Source organism: Acinonyx jubatus, chromosome C2, assembly GCF_027475565.1.
Source record: "Acinonyx jubatus isolate Ajub_Pintada_27869175 chromosome C2, VMU_Ajub_asm_v1.0, whole genome shotgun sequence".
Lineage (NCBI taxonomy): Eukaryota > Metazoa > Chordata > Mammalia > Carnivora > Felidae > Acinonyx > Acinonyx jubatus.
This window is the reverse complement of record NC_069384.1, coordinates 428,667-448,341: the sequence shown is the minus strand read 5'-3', so window position 1 is coordinate 448,341 and position 19,675 is coordinate 428,667. Positions and strand designations below refer to the sequence as shown.

The window sequence follows — 19,675 nt, the reverse complement described above, 5'->3', positions numbered from 1 at the left end:
ACCATACAATTCTACCATTCAGGGTGTGCATCTCAGAGTCGCGCACACATCCCCACAATCTAAGGTTACAAATTGATCCCCCAGAAATAAACTCTTGCCCATGAGCAGTCACCCCGTTTCCCTGCTTATCTGCCTATTTGTTGAGTTTTTCATTTGAAAAACGAAAGCGGTGTGCGTGGCCCTGGATGTGTTGAAAGTCTTCCTCTTCTCTGCGCCCCACCCCCCAACCCCCACCTCCAAGAGGGAGCCCATCTTCTCAGGTTCCAGGGTTACTGTCCTGTTTTCTCATGTGGGTTCAAGCAAACATAAATAAGTAGTTTGATGTCTTCCTGTTTTTGCTCATTTTAAATTTAAGTTTATTTATTTATTTTGAGAGAACGGGCACACATGAGTGGGGGGGGTGCAGAGAGAGAGGGAGAGAGAATCCCAGGCAGGCTCCATGCCAGTGCAGAGCCTGACTCGGGGTTTTAACCCATGAACCATGGGATCATGACCTGAGCTGAAACCAAGAGTCAGACGCTTAACTGCCAGCCCCCAGGCACCCAATTTGTGCTTTTTAAAAGCACAAAACACGCTTTGGCTTAGGTGTCTTTCTGAGCCATTTATTCTGTGCTCACCTCTGGTAACAAGACCACAGAGGGCCCACACTTGTCCTCTGCTCCGTGAGGCTCTGCCATGGGCTGGGCCCCCGTGACCTTCCCTCAGAGGCAGTGTCTGGCTCTTCGCTTGAGTTCTGGGCTTGCTCAGACCACCCTCACCTTGCTCGTGCACCACTGACTGGCACCGGCTCCACCTTGGCTCGTTCCTGCGTCTCTTTCCAGGGCCCACACGTCCAGGTGTGTGTGCACCTCCCAGTCTATGCCGTGCCATGCCCGCAGGTCCCGCCTTTTCCCTCCCCCGCACCCTCAGCACTGGTACCTCTTTTCTTGTGCTTCTTCCCTCTCGGCTTGGGACCTGCTGGGTCCCAGAAGGTCTTTACCTGTCTGTCTGCCAGTACCTTGCCTGGAGTCTGGCACGGGGGGAGCCTGAATGACAGGCCTAGGTGTGTGGGGGCCCGGGGTGGGGCAGACAGACCAGAGGGTGAGCCCCTGCGGCCCCAGAGCCAGCTTGTGTCGGGCTGTCAGTCTGGCTGGAAGGCTCTGTCCGGATGTAGGCATGAGTATCATTTGTTAATTAAACCATACATCGAGTTCTTACTCCCCCACAGACATGTACCCTGTTGTCCTGTTAGTGTCGGTGAGCCTTCCTGGGGAGCAGCCCTCTCACCTCCTGAGTGAGCAGACTGGGGGGAACTTCGATCTGATCTGCTTTTCTGTTTTTCTTGCAGCTGAGCTGAAGGAGAAGTTACAGTCAGAAATGGAGAAAAACGTGCGGATGATCGAGGTAGACGTCGTTAGAAATGTCACTCTGTGTCTGCAGAGTTTCCCTTTTGTCCTCTATCCCGGTGGCTTGCCCCCACCTCACCTCCGGGCTCCCCCCAGGAAAGCCTCTCACCTGATTCAGACAAAATCCAGTCAGAGCTTTAATTGAATGTGCTGGTTGAGAATGCATTGCTTGTTGAGTTAGAGCCAAAGCATTCTTCTACTTGTACAGTTTGAGTTTGTCGGCACAGCTCATTGGGAGTTTTGTGTGTACTTGTTCTGTAGTATGAAGCTCTTGCACCCCCAAGTCTGGTTCCCAAGTGGCCCCTATGGCCTGGCCTTCGCTCTGCTTTAGGACTGACAGATGTTCCCTGCAGGGAGGCACACTGTGACAACCGAGTCTAACGTGTGTGTGAAGCATGCAGGTTCTGGGTGCTCTGTTGGGGGGGCGGGGTGCAGGCGGAAGAGGGGTGGAGGGGGGGTGCACGGAGCGCAGCGAGGCTGGGCAGCAGTGGGCCCTGAGTGCTGTGCTGACTATACCAGCTTGTCCTGCGGTTGTCCTCCCCGGGGGAAAGAGTTCTGTTTTAGGGTGTCATGGGAGTCTCTCACTGGAGCTTTTGATTCTGATGATGGGGCCTTTTTCAAGGCTACATGTGTAGAAGGGCCTTCGATGTCGGTGATGGCAGAGGAAGTGGCTGGTGAGGTTGGAGGATGTGAGGGACGTTGGTGACGGTAGGGGACATGTGTGACATGGGGCATGTGGGTGTGTATGTCCTGTCTGTTCCGCTCAGGCTGTTGGTGGAGGCTTGTCCCAGGTTGGAGGTTTGTGCCCCAGCTCCCCACCTGTCTAAGCTGGACAGTGAGGACTCATTTCTTAGGGCATTTGGGACAGAGCCAGCCCCCAGAAGAGGTCAGGTGATGTAGCACCCTGGGTCTTTCGTGGGGGACAGTGCGTGAATCGTCGAGTGTAACCTCCGCCCCTGCTTTGTTTCTAGGCAGGCGATCCTTGCTGTCTCTGTGCCTGTCCCTTTAAGGGGGGACCATCCAGGTTCCTGTGCTGATAGTTCTATCTGGGCGCGGCAACTGCCCACACCTGGTTTTCGAATGTAATTTGAATTTTTTGCCACAGATCATCAACTGTTGGCCCATAGTCATCTTCTTTCCTTATTTGGGTTAGACCCTGAAGCAAGACTGGGAATCCGAGAGAGGTTTATGCCTGGAAAACCTACGCAGAGAATTGTCTGCAAAGCATCAATTGGAGTTGGAGAATTTACAAGACCAGTTTAAGAAAGAATTGGCAGAACAGAAAGCTGAATTGGAGAAGATTTTTCAAGCCAAAAATCAGGCTGAAAGTGAGTTTCTAATTAAAACGAGCAAGTTTGAAGAGGGGACTGAATCCTCCCATGGAATGTAGAACAGAAGTCACGCGCTGTGACAGCCTTGAACAGGGCAGAGCGCCCTGCCTGCTGGCGCCAGAGTCACCCGCGGTGGTGGTGACAGGCGTGACAGGTGTGGGCCAGCTGGGCTACTTGGGCTCAGCCTTGGAGGCTCTCTTCGTTGACCACAGACTTCTCCAGCTCCCTAACCTCTCCTGAAAACTTTATTTCAGAGATGTTTGTCCTCGTTCCATTGTCAAATTGCCCTAAGAAAACTAATACTGTGATTGTTTACCTTTTATCCCGGTCACCTGGTGCTGCTGCTGGAGAGGAGCTGGTGCCTGCCTGGGCTGCCACGCACCCCCCTGATGCTCCCTGACCCTCCCTCATCCTCCGTGACCCTCCCTCATCCTCCCTGACCCTCCCTGACCCTCCCTCATCCTCGGTGACCCTCCCTGGCCCTCCCTCATCCTCTCTGACCCTCCTTCATCCTCCCTGACCCTCCCTCATCCTCCCTGACCCTCCCTCATCATCCCTCATCCTCTCTGACCCCCTCATCCTCCCTGGCCCTCCCTCATCCTCCCTGACCCTCCCTGACCCTCCCTCATCCTCCCTGACCCTCCCTGGCCCTCCCTCATCCTCTCTGACCCTCCCTCATCCTCCCTGGCCCTCCCTCATCCTCCCTGACCCTCCCTGACCCTCCCTCATCCTCGGTGACCCTCCCTGGCCCTCCCTCATCCTCCCTGACCCTCCTTCATCCTCCCTGGCCCTCCTTCATCCTCTCTGACCCTCCCTCATCCTCTCTGACCCTCCCTCATCCTCCCTGACCCTCCCTGACCCTCCTTCATCCTCCCTGACCCTCCCTCATCCTCTCTAACCCTCCCTCATCCTCCTTGACCCTCCCTGGCCCTCCCTCATCCTCCCTGGCCCTCCCTCATCCTCTCTGACCCTCCTTCATCCTCCCTGGCCCTCCTGCACCCCTGCGGACAGTGGGGTCTGGAGGGACGGAGGGCTGGGGTGGCTGTGCTCCTGTGCTGTTGAGAACGCCACACCCTGAGTGCGGTGTCCTCTCCCCAGTTGCGCTGAGGACTCTGGAGGCTCAGCATGACACAGACATGAGGAAGCTGCGCGAAGACCTGCAGTCTGAGCGCTGCCAGCATTTAGAGGACCTGGAGCTGAGACTCCGTGACCAGGAGATGGAAAAGCAGCGGGAGGTGGGCAGGGGCGCCCTTGTTTCTACTACTTAGCAAGGGAGGGGGTTTTAGGAGATTTTGGGTGGGCTTGTTTCCGTTTCTGTCATTTGCTAAAACTTAAGTACTGAATGTAAAGAGATGCGCAGTACTTAGCAGATACAAAAGTAATGGTAACGGTTTGTGAGGCTGATTTGACGGTTTTGCCCAGTGTCACGCACGTAGAGTCCATGTTCTGTACCGGGGCTCTGGGGCCCCCACTCCAGGCACTAGGGGTCTCAGGCCACATTCTCCGACCATAACTCTAGATAGACAAGGAAGTCCTTAGAAGACTTAACGAGGAACTTCTCTGCTGCTTCTGTATTCAGAGCTCTTTCCCTGTGGAACACCACATACCCACGGTGGGAGGCGTGGCCAGATCCTCCTCAGGTACCCGAGGGCTTCTGTCCAAGAAGTCAGGAGGTGGAGTCTGTTTCTGCCTGTGCCTGTGTTTCAGATGAGAAGAGGAAGTTGTGAGAATGGCTTTCACACCTGCCCCAGCAGCCTTTCCCCATCACCTCCCTGCTGATTTTTCTCCTTTGCTGAAGGGTGCCTTCTGTCCTGTCCCCACATGAGAAACAGCTGGCGGGGCCTCAGGGCCACCGCAGGCCGGCGCTTCCATGTCCCATGTCCCTCAGCCCTGCAGTCGTGCTCCCCACTTGGTCCCCACTTCGGCCTGACCACGAACCCCTTACGGAGGTGGTAGTTGCTGCTCTCAGCTCTGTGGATGCAGGGTGGGCTGGCTCCGTTCACCCCTGCAGAGACCCTTTCTGGGAAGGTTGACTGAAAAACGCAGAGAAATTCCCAGCATACCGCAGGAGGGCTGAGGGAGGGCCCCTGGGGCGGACAACAGGCGGACCCTGGGAGGCCGGCAGTGCTGGCTGATGCTGACTGGCGGTCTCCCCTGACAAGTTAGAGGATGCGTGTTTGGGACGACAGAGAAAGTTCCCGTCCTAGCAAGACTATAGTCAGGTACAGGCGTGTTATAAAATGAGCTGTAGTTTTTCTCTGGTGCCACTGTCGCCGGTTTTCGCTTGGCTGTAGCTTTAGGAGTTCACCTTGTTGCCCCCGGTGCTGGGCACAGACCTCCTGGGGATTGGCATTGGACGGTGCCTCACACTGTCGCTTCCTTTTCCAGGTAGAGAGCCTCCGAGCATCCTACGAAGAGCTGAAGGCTCAGTCACAAGAGGAAATTCGGCGCCTGTGGTCCCAGCTGGAGTCCGTGAGGCCCAACAGACAGGACCTGACTGGTGAGGACTTTCATGTTGGAAGCTGAGATCCTCAGACATTACAGCTATGTGTTTTTAGTTGTTCAAGCTCCAAACTGGGACCTAATAATAGCGAGCGCAAAAGGAACAATCTTGTAAACTTCCTTGAAGATTGAGCTGTGTGGTTTTAAGGTGAAAACTTGAGGGGCTTGGTTTCATCCTTAAACAAGTTGAGTAGCGGCTACGGAACCATGCGTCTTTCCTCACGTTAACGTGAGGCACCTCTCAGGTGTAAGATAAAGCTTATGGTGGGGCTGGCGTTTGCCTGTTATCCATGTTTGGGTGCCGAAGAAATGCCGTTGTCGGCGGGCCCTTGGGGGTACAGGTGTGCCTTGCTGCGCACAGCCTCAACCCTGGGAGCTCGCTTGGGGCAACTGCTGTCAGGCTTCTGTGGCCCTGAGGGTGACGCCCCGGTCTGAGGGCCTAGCAGACCCACTGTGAGACCTGCTGTAAGAGGAGTCCCTGCTGGCTGGCGTTACCTTCGGCAGGGGGAGGTCTGGACACACGGGCGTTTTTGCTGGTCTCTAGACAAAGCCTTTTCAGTCCGGTGGTCACCCTTGCAGGGTTGTAAGGAAGGCCCAGAAACGTGTGCGGTGGATGAGGCCTTGCTGGCACCCCGCAGCCCCCTGCCCTCTGCTGTCCGCCAGCACCTTGTCTTTCCCACCATCCTGTTTGTCGATGGTGGCGGCAGGTGGGGCTCACAGCTCTCCTGCAGGTAGACTGCGGGTGTGAGTTCCTGCACGGTTCAGCTCTCACGTGATCTGTGGGGGAGCCTCGCCCTGGCCTCCAAAGGTCCTTATGGGGATGTTTGCTTTGAAACTTCTGGGTAGTGATTGGTTTACGTCCACATTACTTCAAGGCTAATTAATCGTTACTTGTTAACCAGCCACCTGACAGTATTCTCTTGCTGAAAATAGTGGTGGTGGTAAGTTCTCTTGAGGTCAGTGTGTGTCACTGTACTGTTGCTCTTAATAGGTTCTGGCAGACTTAGTGGCTTAAAGCCACACACGTTTATTAGCTGGCAGATGTTCTGTAGATTGGAAGTCTGAGATGGTGTGGCTGGGTTTTCTGCCCAGGATCACCTGTAGCCGGAATCAAGGTGTTGGCTGGGCCTTGACCTGGCTCACTGAGGCTGGCAGAATTGAGTCCCTGCGGTTGTAGGGCTGAGGTCTTGTTTCCTTGCTGGCTGTTGGCTGGAGCTCTCAGCTCCTCGAGGCTGCCCACAGTGCGGCCCCTTCACACTCAGAGACCCCAGCAGCACACGGAGTGCCTCTCTCGCACTTCCAGTCTCTCTGAGGCCTTCAGCACCAGCCTTAGGAAGCACTTTGCTTTGGCGGGGGTGGGGGAATGGGATCCTTCCTGCATGAGGCACCCCCCCCAGCGTAAGCCACAGAGGGTTCCTGCTTCACCTTCATGGTGCCAGGACCAGGGCCCTTTCTGGAGTTGAGGGTCTGCAGTGTCTCCTGACATTTCCTTCGTGTTTGATCCGAAGGTGATCTCATCATTCCTTCCCATTAAAGAGTTACCCGACCAGCTCCTGGCCCACGCGCCTCACGTGGAAGGACTGGGGCACCTAAAGCAAGACTTCCAGCAGCAGCAGCAGCAGCGAGAGAAAACCGAGCACGAGTCTGAGCTGGAGCAGTTGAGGATTTATTTTGAGCAGAAATTAAAGGATGCTGAGAAGAGTTACCAAGAAGACCTGATTCTGTTACAGCAGCGGCTGCAGGAGGCGAATGAAGAGTCTTTTCTGGAATCTGTGGACATCAGGTAAATAAGTGATTTTCATCCTAAAGGTGTTTTTTGTTTGTTTGTTTTTTAAAAGCTTTTTAAAAAAAAATGTTTAGAGAGCGAGAGCCAGCATGCATGCACACACGCGAGCAGGGGAGGGGCAGAAGGAGAAAGAATCCCAAGCAGGCTCCGTGCCATCAGTGCAGAGCCCTACGTGGGGCTAGATCCCAGGAGCCATGACATCATGACCTGAGCTGAAATCAAGAGTTGGACGCTTAACTGACTAAGCCACCCAGACGACACTTAAAGGTGTTTTTGAAACATGGGAACCTTGAGCTGAATTGAAATCTAGTGTTATTTGTGATTTTAGGTCTGTGGAGACTTGTATTTTAGAAACACATTTATGTTTGGGCCTCAGAACAGGGGAGCATTAAGGCTAGGAGCAGAGCGTGTGGCCTGAGCACCCCGGGTCCCTTCTGCTCCAACACTTGGCTCCCGTCATATGGTTGTGCAGTCACGCAGAAATGCCTCACTCAGCCATGGGCTCCTGTCGTTGATGGGAAGTAGGGGAAGTAGGCTCCTGGTGAGGGAGCAGTGAGGGAGGGAGCAGAGCTCCGGAGGAGAAAGGGCACATGCGGCAATTTCAAAACACCTTTTCTCTCATTCATCCAGTGCGTTTTTAGAAGAGAGGTCTGAAAAACGAAGGAGAGAGCACGTTGATGGACCCAGCCTTCAATCTGAGGTGATCTCTGTTCTTTCCTTAATTGAGGGGAAGTGGACACGTAACATTAGTTTCAGGTGCACAAGGTAGAGAGTTGACATTTGTGTGATTGAAAGTGATCACCGCAGTGAGCCCACTTAACATCTGTCAGCACACAGGCCTGCAAAGTCTCTTTCTCTTGTGATGAGAACTTTTAAGATCACTCTTAGCAGCTTTCAAATGTACAATATCGCATTTGTAACTGTAGTCCCCAAGCTGTGCGTGACCTCCCCAGGACTTGTTCATTTTGTAACTGGAAGTTCGTACATTCTGATCTTTCACCCATCTCCCCACTCCCAGCCCTGGCTACCATCAGTCTGTTCTCTGTGTCTGTGAGCTCCGTTTTAAGTGATATTTGTCCTTCTCTGACTGACTTATTTTGCTTAGCATTAGACCCTCAAGGTCCATCCATGTTGTCACAAATGGCAAGATCTCCTTTTTTATGGCCGACCAGTGTTCGTTGTGTGTATATATACACACGGTGTCTTCTGTATCCATTCATCAGTCCGTGGACAGGACACTTGAGTTGTGAGCACTTGAGATGTGGCCAGTGTGGCCTTCCTGTCACCTGAGGTTCCTTTTTATTTGATGGTGATGCCTTGAGGTGTCGGTAGTCTGGGTCTTGTGGCTGTTACCCTGGGCAGATGGCACACCGTCACAGAGCACGGTGGCCTTGTGCAGGTGCACTCTGCCCCAGTGAGCAGTGGCTTTAGTGTGAGCGTCTGTTGTTCTCATTCAGGGTGTGTCTTGCTCACCTCAGGCAGCTGGAACAAATACCGTCGACTGGGTGGTCACACAGCGGAAATGGATCATCTTAGTCTGGAGGCTGGAAGTTGGAGGTCAGGGCTGGTTTCTTCTGAGGCCTGTCTTCTTGGCTTGCGGGCAGCAGCCTCTTCACGTGCTTTCTCTGTGCACACGCGCCCCTGTGTCTCTGTTTCCAAGCAGTCCCCTTCTGAGGTGCTGGGCCTATTGTAACGGGATGCTCCTAGTCTCCCATTGCTCGTGTTCTTTTCTAGAACTCTGTGTCCGTGTGATGATTTCCTGGGACGGGAGCGCCGTGTCCTGGGGGCTCCCTCCCACGTCCTCGCGTGTCCTGCGGGGTGTGGTGTGGCTGCTGCAGCAGACCCCTCGTGCCCAGCACAACAGCACCTCCTGCCCGGATGCGGCCCGTTGTCCTTGTCCACTGCGCTGTCCCACCCTCTGGGCCCCCTGTGCACTTCCATCATGGGACTAGTTGGGTGCTCCATGCTGCGTGGGGGGCGGCTGTGTGTCTGTAGTACCTGTGCCCTCAGTGGAGACTCGAGGGAACGTGAGGACGACCCCTGAGAACTTGTTTCCTTCTGCTGTGTGATTGGTTGGTGTGACATCTGGAACGTTCTCCGTTCTCTGGCCCCAGCGCTGTGGAGAACTGCCCGACCTGCTGATTCTCCCTTTGTGTGCTGCCCGTGCCTCCAGCAGCTCCGGGGTCCCCTATATGTTTCCTGGAGTTCTGAGACGGTAGTTCATGCATGTCCCCCCACTTCGTGCTGGGAATGGGGAGGGCTCTGTGTCCGAGACCTGTCCCCTGCACTCTGGGAAGTCTGCTGCTGTTCTGTTCGTCACCACTCTTCAGTGTCCTGTGCTCTCTAGGCAGCTCCTGTGGATGAAGCCACCAGTTTTCTTATATTTGTTAAATTTTTCCGTTAAATTTCCTGTTTGCATTGCATTTTTAATTTCTGGGGTTTCTGCTTCCTTTCTCTGTTGTGTCCGTGCCATGGGGCCAGAGTCTCTCTCACCTGTCTGAAGACCATTGGCATTAAAGGGTTTCTTGTGTCTCCCGTTTGTCCCTGCTTTGTCTCCGTCCATCTGGGTTTCTGTGAGGACCTAGGTTTCTCCTGTGTTGGTTCGGGACTCATAGCCGTGTCTTCATGGGAAGCGTGGGGCATCGTTGGTCTCGAGGAGCTCTGACTGGCGGCACAGCTGCTCCTGGGGTCCTGCCTTAGGTGGCCAGGTCCCCTGTCCCTAGGCCCTGCCTCCTGGCCCGTGTGTGCACCCTGGGGCGTGCAGCCCCTTTGCCTCCTGGGCCCTAGACTTGCCGCGGGCACTGATTTCTGTCTTTCAAGGTCGGTCAGCTTTGGTTCATTACCTCTTCCTGTTTCTTCTCCTCGTAGGCTTATAAGTTAAACTTTTCCTGTCATAGTGGCCATGTTGCAGGAAGGAGAGAAGATAAGAATGATGGGATGTATGTGTGTGTGAGTGTGTGTGTGCGCGCTCGCTTGTTTGTGTGTTTAAAATTTCGACAGGCCACTCCTCAGGGCACCTGGCTGAACTCACGTCAAGCGTGTGGGAGTCCCACTTCCCTCCTGCTGCCCCTGGGCCTTGCCAGAGTGTGTTCCTCACTTACTGACAGCTGGTGTCTTTTTTTAGTTTGCGTTTCTTGGGTTTTTAAGAAGGTTGAGCTGACCATTCTCTCTCTCTGATGCTCAGTTCACACCTTTGCCCTCGAGGCATTTGTCCCCTCCCCTGTGGTTTGGAGTCCCCGCCTGCTTCCCTCTCGCACTGGGGCTCATGGGCCTGGGTCTGCACTTGTGCGTCCTCCTCGGCCTCTGGCTCTTCGTCCCAGTTCCCAGAGTGTCGCACTATTTCCGTGCACCACCTTCTGATTCTTTTAAAGCGTTTTTACTTCTAGTTTTATCCACCTGGTATTTAGCTGCTGTCCAGCAGGAGGAACAGGCTCTGTGTTTGTTTCCTTTTTCCAAATGGCTAGTCACTCCTTCAGGCCAGACTTGTTACAACACACCCTTTTGTGTGCCTGCAGTTGTCCCAGGGACACAAGTCTGTTTCTGGACTGGACTCTTGCTGTCAGTCAGTGGTTCATTCCTATAACAATGTAGGAATTTAAGTCTTGGTTTTAAAGATAACTTGAGTTTACTGTGAACTTGAAGTATAGATTGATGTGACTCCTCTGTGATATCTTAGGAAGATGGATTTACTATTTTTAGGGGGACAGGAAACAACAGTACCTGCACTGAGCCCTTCTTTCCTCCCTTCTAGAGGATGCTTGGGTTGGGCCTCTTGTCAGGGGTGCTCTGCAGGTCAGCAGCGACCAGAGACCCTTCCCTTGGGGCAGGTCCATGTCCCAAGCAGGCAGCATGTGTCTGGCTTCAGAAGGGGACATGGGGGAGACACGGACCGGGAGGGAAGAGGCGCGGGAGTAAATAGGCTGGGGAAATCCCGGAGCCCCCACAGAGGAACAGGGTGCCTTTGGTAAAGGCTGAGGCCCTGGCTTTGGGAGGGGGTCTGGTCATCAGGGTCTGCCTGCAGCTCCAGAAAAGTTGTGGTCAGGCTCCCAGGAATGGCCTGCTTGGCGTCCCTGCAGCTGGGGCTCTGCATTGGCTTCGGTGAGCACAGCCCGGGAGGGAGGAGGGCTCGCCATTCAGTGGTACGTGCCCGTGTCCTCAGGTCCCATCTCCCTGAGTCACCTGGCCCCCCTGGAGGTGAGATGCTAGGGATGGGGGGGATGGTGTGAACATGCACATCCCAGCGAGTTCCCTGGGAGGCAGTGATTAGGTGACGAGCAGAGAGGTCCCTTGTAACATTTCCTTTGTGATATGTTTTTTTCCTGATTTGCACACACAGTTAGAAGCAGCCCACTGGCGCCAGCTAGCAGCATTGAAGTCTTCCCTGGAAGGCCGGCAGGAGGTGGACCTCGCAGGGCCGCAGGTGATGGAAGGGGAGCAGCACACAGGGTTCTCAGAAGGCCCTGATGAAGGTGCGTGTACTTCCCTGCTGCCTGTGCTGGTGGCTGTCTGGCCCACAGGGAACGGTCTGGGGGAAGGTTGTGGGTTCTCTGGACACGCCCACCCTGTACTCTGCAGGTCCTCCCTGGTAGTGTCCTCAGAGTTAAGGGGCCAGGCTTGGGGCGTGTCAGGAGAGGACCTGACTGGGTGCAGCACGAGGGGTCACAGCAGACAGGGGCACACAGGAGGTGGTAGACGGAGAAGCTGTGATCCTCCCAGTGGTTGCAGCAGATGGGGACGGTTAGTGGCCTGGCTGCTTAGGGGAGCAGTGTAAGGCCAGCCCTGGACACGGGTTCCAGGAGGTGCGGGCAGCGCAGCCACTCACTGCTGTAGCCGGGCCAGCCCTGCGGGTGGGCGCTGTTGCCACCCCTTGTCTCCCTGAGGAGGCGAGACAGAGGGTCCCATGCGAGGGTATGGGGGTCAGGTCCCTGTTGGGGTGCTCTGACGTGACCACCTGTTTTAGCCAAGGGCTTCCTTGGAGCTGGTGAGGCAGGCTGCGAGGAGGAGCATGGTCCCTGGGAGCAAGGGTTATGCTGTGCTTGGCATCTGCCCCTCACTCTTCTCCTTCCTGTGTGAGACGTCCTTCACGGCCACCACGCAGTGCCTTACGGTCACTGGGCAGTGATGGGCACACACGGAGTGCCTGTGTCCGCTGTTCAGATCATTGTTGAACCCGGGAAGGTAACAAGTCCCAACCTGAACAGCCCAGAAAGGGCCTGGGCTACCAATGGCCCAGAATTACACGTCCCCCCGCCACTGTGGGGTAACAGTCACCTGATAACCAACTAAAGGGATGGAGTGGGTGTTGAGTGGGTGTGGGTGGCTCAGGACAGGGTGGCAGCTGCAGGCTCGTTTTCTGGGGCTGGGGGCACAGGGGTGCTGTGCTGTGACAGCCCATGAGCTCCCGACTGGGCTCACCCGGGGGTGGCCACAGTCTGAGTGTCCGTGTTGTCTGAAGTGTTGGAAGATGAGTGTTCTTCTTGTTTGCTGCGTGTGATGTCCTCGAGGGTCGTGCCTGACTGTCCTCCCTGCCTTCCCGTCCCTCACAGAACTTGCTCGAGTGCCTCTCCTGTGTGCGCAGGACACAGCCTCGGAGGTAGAGACAGAGGTGGCAGCCAGAGTCTTGAGTTTAGAAGCTGAGCACAAGCTTAAACTCTCATTTCTTCAGTCGGAGCTCAAGGAAGAAATTGATGCCTTAAAACTAGAAAATAGAAATTTACACGAGAGGTTGCGGCATGAAATCCGCCTGAAGGAGGACTTGGAGAGGGTAAGTGTGGATCCAGCCCGCCTCCGCAGTGGCACACTTGTGTGGAGGCCCCCATGAGTCCCGCGGCTCTGTCCCTCCTGCTGCCTGCAGCCGTGTTTGCTCAGCGCCGCCTCACTGTCAGGATGGGGTTCCACCCGGAGCCAGGCCAGGGTTTGACTCCTCGTTCCTCCTTCCCCCTGCTTCTGGGGTTAAGGGACTGTCTGGGCATCCTGAGACCCGGGGCGGGGGGCGGGGTGCAGGCTGGTTGGCATGGCCATCTGCGGGCTCTGTGCACCCTGGTGTCTCCAGTGCTGTTGAGCCCCTGCGCTCTTCCTGCTGTCGGTCGTGCAGCCAGAGAGTGTGCCGTGCGAGTGAGGAGACCCCCGTGCATTGCTCACGCTGGCAGACGGTCCAGCGCGCGGCCTCAGCCAGATTCCTAGTAGGCTTGGCTGTGTGTGCTGCTCAGGGTGTGGCTCATCGCTGCATTGGAATAGTAGAATCCGTGCGATCAGAGCTTTTTTAAGCCTTTTCCACAGGTGTGCTGACAGCCATATTCCCTCCACTTCACGCTTGTGGCCTGATGCTCTCCCCTGTGTTCTTTCCCGCAGAGGTCTTTTTGGATTTTCGTTCTCCATCAAAACTGAATTTCATACGATGTTATTACCTGCACATTTGATCATATGTTCTTCTCTAAAGCAATGGTGAAGACTTGCCTCAAAACAGAACTAAAGATAGAGTTTTTTGGAAAGTTGTGTGGGCTTCCCTCAATGGCTTCCGATGTTTAGGTGTTTGTATGTTTCTTGGACCACCATTTTACCTACTTACATCCATTACTGAGAGAGGGGTGTAGAATTATCTATTTTCCCCTTTAATTTTGCCAGTCTTTAAGTATTTAAAGGCCTGTTGCTACACACATTCACATTTGTGATTTTTCTGTCTTCCTGAAAAAGTTACCTTTTTATCCTTAATGAAGTGTCTGTTTTCTCTGTTCTCTGTATTATTCTTTGTAGCATTGTTTGTATTGCAGTCTCCTTTCTCTTTCATCAGTATAGTCATTCCAGCCTTCATTTGAATTTTGTTTGTGTGGCGTACCTTTTCCTGTCCCTTTTACTATTCATCTATTGAGAGTAACTACCTGGACTTGGTGTTGGACCTCCGTAGGTTAAGGGCTCAGTCCCATGAGACTAACCCCACCTCAAAGCCATTTGCAATTATTGGGTTCCCAGGTTACCTACTCACTTCTGCCTGACTTGGCTTCAAAGTCTGAATACTCCCAAACACACCCACCTTCCCCTTTCAGGCTCCTGGAAGTCAGGGAGACAGTTTACTGTTAGCGGTTTACTACGAAGGATGCCAGCTGAAGCAACCAAATGGAAGAGAGGCATAGGCTAAGGTGGGGGTGATATGCAGCTGCCGGGCCCTCTCCAGTCGTGTCACTGTTCAGTGCCTCCACACACTCACCCACCGACCCTTTAGGGGGTTTTATGGAAGCTGCATTACATAATGTGGTTGATTAAATCATTGGCCGTCGGTGATTGAACTCTCACCTCCAACCCTCTTCGCTCTATGGAGGTTTAGGGGTGTGGGGCTGAAAGTTCCAGCCCTCTCTAATCATGCTTGATTTTTCCGGGGACCGGCTCCCATGGTGAAGCCACCCAGAGATCCCCAGACACCTGCTATCTCATTAGCATGCAAGAGACTCTCTTTTTCCAGGGATTCCAAGGGTTTTCACAGCTGTGTGTCAGGAACTGGGCACAAAGACCACATATTTATTTTTTAATATATCACACATACGCACAGCATATAGTTAAACATATTTATTTTTATTTTATAATGTTTGTATATTTCTGAGAGTAAGACAGGGCACGAGCTGGGAAGGGGCAGAGAGAGAGAGGGAGACACAGAATCTGAAGCAGGCTCCAGGCTCTGAGCCGTCTAATTAGATTATTTTTTTAAGTTTATTTCTTTTTATTTTCTTTCTCTTTTTTTTAAATTGAATTTAATTTTTTTAACGTTTATTCATATTTGAGAGACAGAGAGAGACCGAGCATGGGCGGGGAAGGGGCAGAGAGAGGGAGACACAGAATCTGAAGCAGGCTCCAGGCTCTGAGCTGTTAGCACAGAGCCCGATGTGGGGCTCAAACCCACAAACTGTGAGATCATGACCTGAGCCGAAGTTGGACACTCAACCGACTGAGCCACCCAGGCACCCCTATTTATTTCTTTTTAGAATGAGAGAGAATGAGCAGGGGAGGGGCAGAGAGAGAGAGAGATGAGAATGAGAATCCCAAGCAGGCTCCACATATCAGCGCAGGGCCCAATGTGGGGCTCACACCCAGAAACAGTCAGATCATGACCTGAGCCAATGTGAAGGGTCAGACACTTAACCTACTGAGCCACCTCGGCGCCCCTATAGTTGGATATTTTTAAAACTCCATTCTGACAAACTCTTTAACTTTTATTGGAGTGTTTAGTTTGTTAACATTTTGGCTCATTATCGATCTGGTTTGACTTATGTCTACCATTTTGCTATTAGTTTTCTACAAGGTCCATCTGTTTTTCTTTATGTTTTCTTTTTTTTTTCCCTTTGTTCCTTCTTTCTTGCCTTTTGGGTTATTTGAATATTTTTAGGATTGATTGGGGGGGGGGTGGGGGGAAGCAGAGCCCAGCATGGGGCTTTAATGCACAACCCAGAAAACAAGACCTGAGCTGAGATCAAGAGTCAGAGAGTTAACTGACTGAGACACCCAGGCACCCCTTAGAATTGATTTTTATGTATCTGCTGTGTGCTTAGTGGTTGCTTTCGGGAGTAGAGCATACGTTTTCCTCACGATCTTCTCAAGGTTAACAGTGTACCATTTCAGATCAAATGTGAGAGTCCTGTGAGTGGATAGGTGCATTTATCATGTTTTCTTTGTTTTTTATGCCGTAATTTTTATAGGTGTTACGTCTGTTTGTGTGGGTAAGTTTTGTTTTGAATAGTCATATACACTTGAAGGAAATTAAGAGGAAAAGTAGTCTTACATTTACCATTTACAGTGCTCTTTGTTTCTTCCCGAAGGTCTGAGTTTCCATTTGGTAGCGCTTCCTTTCAGCCTGAAGCATTTCCTTTAAGCATTCTTATTGTGCGGATCTGCTATTCAATAAGTTTTCTTTTACCTTCTTTCTTAAAGATAATTTTTGCTGTATCTAGAAGGCAAGGTGACAGGATTTTTTTCAGGATTTAAAGATGTTGTTACTTCTGACCTTATTTCTAATGAGAAGTCCGTGATCATTCAAATCAATATTTATCTAAATGTAATGTATCATTTCTTTTTAGCTCTTTCAAAGGTTTTTCTCTTTCTGTTTTATTCTCAGTCATTTTACTATGATGTGCTTAGGTGTGATTTTCTTTGGTGTTTTTTCTCTCATGAAATTCTTTTTAAAATTTTTTTTTAGTTTTTAAGGGAGCAGGCACAAGCAGGGGAGGGGCAGAGAGAGAGAATGACAGAGGATCTGAAGTGGGCTCTGTACTGACAGCAGAGAGACTGACGGGGGCTTGAATTCCCAAATTGTGAGATCATTGACCTGAGCCGAAATTGGATGCTTAACCAACTCAGCCATCCAGGTGCCCCTCTCTTCATGAAATTCTTAAAATCCGTGCATAAAATGAATTATGAATATTTGAGAAAAGGAAACCGGGATCCTAAGAAACATAGTTATCTGAAAAAACAAAAACAAAAAACTTTAAACTAGATAGACTTTATCTTTTCTTATTTAATGATCACATTACTGAAATGGTGGTCTGTGTTAGTGACTTAGAGAAAATTCTATGTATTTGTGTCTTTCTCCTAATTTGAGGAGTTTTTACTGAGTATGTTCTTCAGTTTTTTATTTCTGCTCCATTCTCTCCTTTCCTTCTTGGAGCTCCATTTCCATGGATGTTATATCTTTCAGTTTCTGAGGTTCTGTTTATTTTTTCTAATCTTTTTTCCTTCCTGTTGGTTAAATTCTGTCAGTCTTCCAGTTCACGGACTATCATTTGTTAGCTCTGATCTGCTTTTAAGTCCACCTAGTGAATTTTTAAATTTCAGATATTGTGCTTTCCAATTCTAGAATTTCTATTTGGTTCTTAAGAGTGTCTTTTATCTTCACTGTGATTCGCTATTCTTTTATTCATTATGAGTGTCTTTTTCTTATGTGTGTAAGTGTAATTATGATAGCTGTTTAAAACCTTTGTCTGCTAATTTCGCATTTGTGTTATCTTGGGGTTGTTCTCTAATGATTATATTTTCTTTTTAGCATGGATCATAGGTCCTGTTTATTTGTATATCAACTCATTTTGGATTATATCCTGGACATTGCGAATAATACACTGTGGAGACTCTGGATTCTGTTGTGTTCCTCTAAAGAGTATTGGTTTGTTTGTTTTTTCCCCCATTTTTAGCAGATAGTTAACTTGGCTGGATTTTGACTCCATGTTATATCTTCTCTGTGTTGGTCGGCTCTTGGAGTCTGCCCACACACAAATGCATCAGGGGTTAGCCCGAGATTTGGGCTAGGTTTATGCACAGATTTTTCAGCTTTCTTTCTCTGGCTCTGTCCTAATGGGCTTTCATCTCTCAGTTTCTACCTCTTCTCTTCAAACAAGTAAGATGATGGGATTCTAGTGTGCATGGCACGGACAGGTAAATTGCCCACTGCTATTATTTTTTCTGGGTGTCCAACCCTTCTCCACACTGCTTGCTTTGAATTTTTTCTTAAATGTTTTTATTTATTTTTGAGAGAGACAGAGACAGAGCATGAGCAGGGGTGGGGCAGAGAGAGAGGGAGACACAGAATCTGAAGCAGCTCCACAGAGCATGACATGGGGCTCTAACTCATGGACCACGAGATCGTGACCTGAGCCGAAGTTGAACGTACAATCGACTGAGCCACCCAAATGCCCCACAATTTGCTTGCTTTTAGATGCTCTCTCAGGTCTTCAGGTAGCTTCTTACATTTTTTTTCCAGTGTTTATAGCTGTTATCTGGGAGGGTTGGCCTGATTAGAGCTTCTCAGCCATCTCCAGAAGCAGTGACCCTAAACTTTATTTTTAATAACTTCATTTTTTTTTTAAAGCAAACTCTGCACCCAGCTTGGGGCTTGCACTCATGACCCCGAGATCAAGAGTTGAATGTTTGACTGACTGAACCAGCCAGGTGCCACTTTAATAACTTCATTTTTCTTTTAATTTTTTTTTTTTTTATAAACGTTTATTTATTATTGAGAGACAGAGAGACACAGAGCGTGAGCAGGGGAGGGGTAGAGAGATGGGGAGACACAGAATCTGAATTAGGCTCCAGGCTCTGAGCTATCAGCACAGAGCCCAGTGTGGGGCTTGAACTCACAAACTGCGAGATCATGACCTGAGCCGAAGTTGGTCGCTTAACCAACTGAGCCACCCAGGCGCCCCAATAACTTAATTTTTAAATAAGGAGTCGAGGTCTGTCTTACATACCATTTTTAGTTTTGTTTCTTTTCAATGACATTCAGTAGTTTATTGACCTATTTTCTTTCCTTTTTTGAAAATCAAAACATTTGCCTACTTTCAGCTTTGTGATTCACCTCCCTTTTCACAAGATACTCTTAAAAGTATGAATTTTAGCTTCTCATCCCTTTGCTCAAGTTCCTTGTAGATGCTGGAATATGAATGGAGCAAGACCAGAGGCTTGAACTCGTCGTGCTTTTTGCTGTTACTGTTCTCATGGACTTCGTCTCCTTACTGATGGTGGCTCTGCTGTGGCCGGGGAGTTGGCCTTCCCCTTGACTTAAGACCCGTGACGTGTCTGCCCCCCCGCCCCCCCCCTCCCCGCCTTTGCTGGTCTTGGCACACAGAGAAGGCCTCCAGCCCTGTCTGTTTGCTGCACACTTGTGTGTATGTGTTCATTTCTGTTGGTTTGTCCAGGCCTGCCAGCTCCAGAGGCGAAGAACAGCTCATTTGGGGGTCATTATTGCCAGTAATCTTTTTTCTTTCCTTTTCTTTCCTTTTCTTTTCTTTTCTTTTCTTTTTTCTTTTCTTTCCTTTCCTTTTCTCTTCTCTTTTCTTTTTTCTTTTCTTTCCTTTTCTTTCCTTTTCTTTTCTTTTCTTTTCTTTTCTTTTCTTTTCTTTTCTTCTTACTTGAATGAAACTGTGTTGTCTGTAGGTAAAATATAACTTAGTTGAAGATCACCAGGAGGAGCTGAAGAAAGCTAAGGAGAAGATTCAACTAATGAAGCAAGAATTCAAAGAAAGAGAGGAGGAATGGAAGGTGACAAGTGAGGGTCTAAAGAGAAAAGCTGAAGAGGAAGTGACGCTGATGCTCCTTGACCTGAGGGAACAAGCTGAATCTGAGAAACAGTTAATAATAAACAAGTTTGAGCTTCGAGAAATCAAAATGAGGCAACTTCAGGATCAGCAGGCGGCCCAGATCCTGGAACTGGAGGGGTCCCTGGTGGAGCAGCAGGGCCGTCTACGGCAGCTGGAGCTCGGGCTCGCTGGGGACGAGTTTCCGCAGTGCATCCATTGTGGCCGGGAGCCAGGTGGTGGTCTGGCTCCTGTGGACAAGGACTGGGAGCTTGCTACACTCCGCCTGAAGGAGGACTGTGCCCTCCAGCTGATGCTGGCCCAGAACAGGTGGGTGACGTCCCTGTAGCAGCATGCTAAGTATAGAGCCGTCTGCCAGGTTCCCACCCAACCCCTGACCCCCCAGATGCCCAGCAGAGGGTGAGAGGCAGATCCCCTGGGAAGATGTGCTGTAGGCTCTCAGTAGAGCGGGAAGGTGTGCAGGAAGGTGGGGCCAAGCAGTCTTCACCCTAAAATAACAGCAGGACAGAAGCACATGTCCCATGACTCAGATATGCTGGAACACGGCAGAAACAGTGTCCACATCCTTCTGGTGGGATCTGTGTTTTTTGGTGGACACTACTG

General features: G+C 51.0%; 1 protein-coding gene across 8 annotated transcripts in view; it reads left to right on the top strand.

Moving 5' to 3' along the window:
• PCNT (pericentrin) overlaps positions 1 to 19,675 on the top strand; it is a 133,157-nt gene that overhangs the window by 29,125 nt on the left and 84,357 nt on the right. For all 8 annotated transcript variants that reach the window (XM_027041348.2, XM_027041350.2, XM_027041346.2 and 5 more), the window contains 9 exons: positions 1,328 to 1,383; positions 2,539 to 2,713; positions 3,815 to 3,951; positions 5,105 to 5,216; positions 6,755 to 7,001; positions 7,635 to 7,704; positions 11,341 to 11,473; positions 12,551 to 12,768; positions 18,912 to 19,381. In XM_027041348.2, coding sequence (XP_026897149.2) covers positions 1,328 to 1,383; positions 2,539 to 2,713; positions 3,815 to 3,951; positions 5,105 to 5,216; positions 6,755 to 7,001; positions 7,635 to 7,704; positions 11,341 to 11,473; positions 12,551 to 12,768; positions 18,912 to 19,381 — 1,618 coding nt within the window. The remainder of the gene's footprint in view (positions 1 to 1,327; positions 1,384 to 2,538; positions 2,714 to 3,814; positions 3,952 to 5,104; positions 5,217 to 6,754; positions 7,002 to 7,634; positions 7,705 to 11,340; positions 11,474 to 12,550; positions 12,769 to 18,911; positions 19,382 to 19,675) is intronic.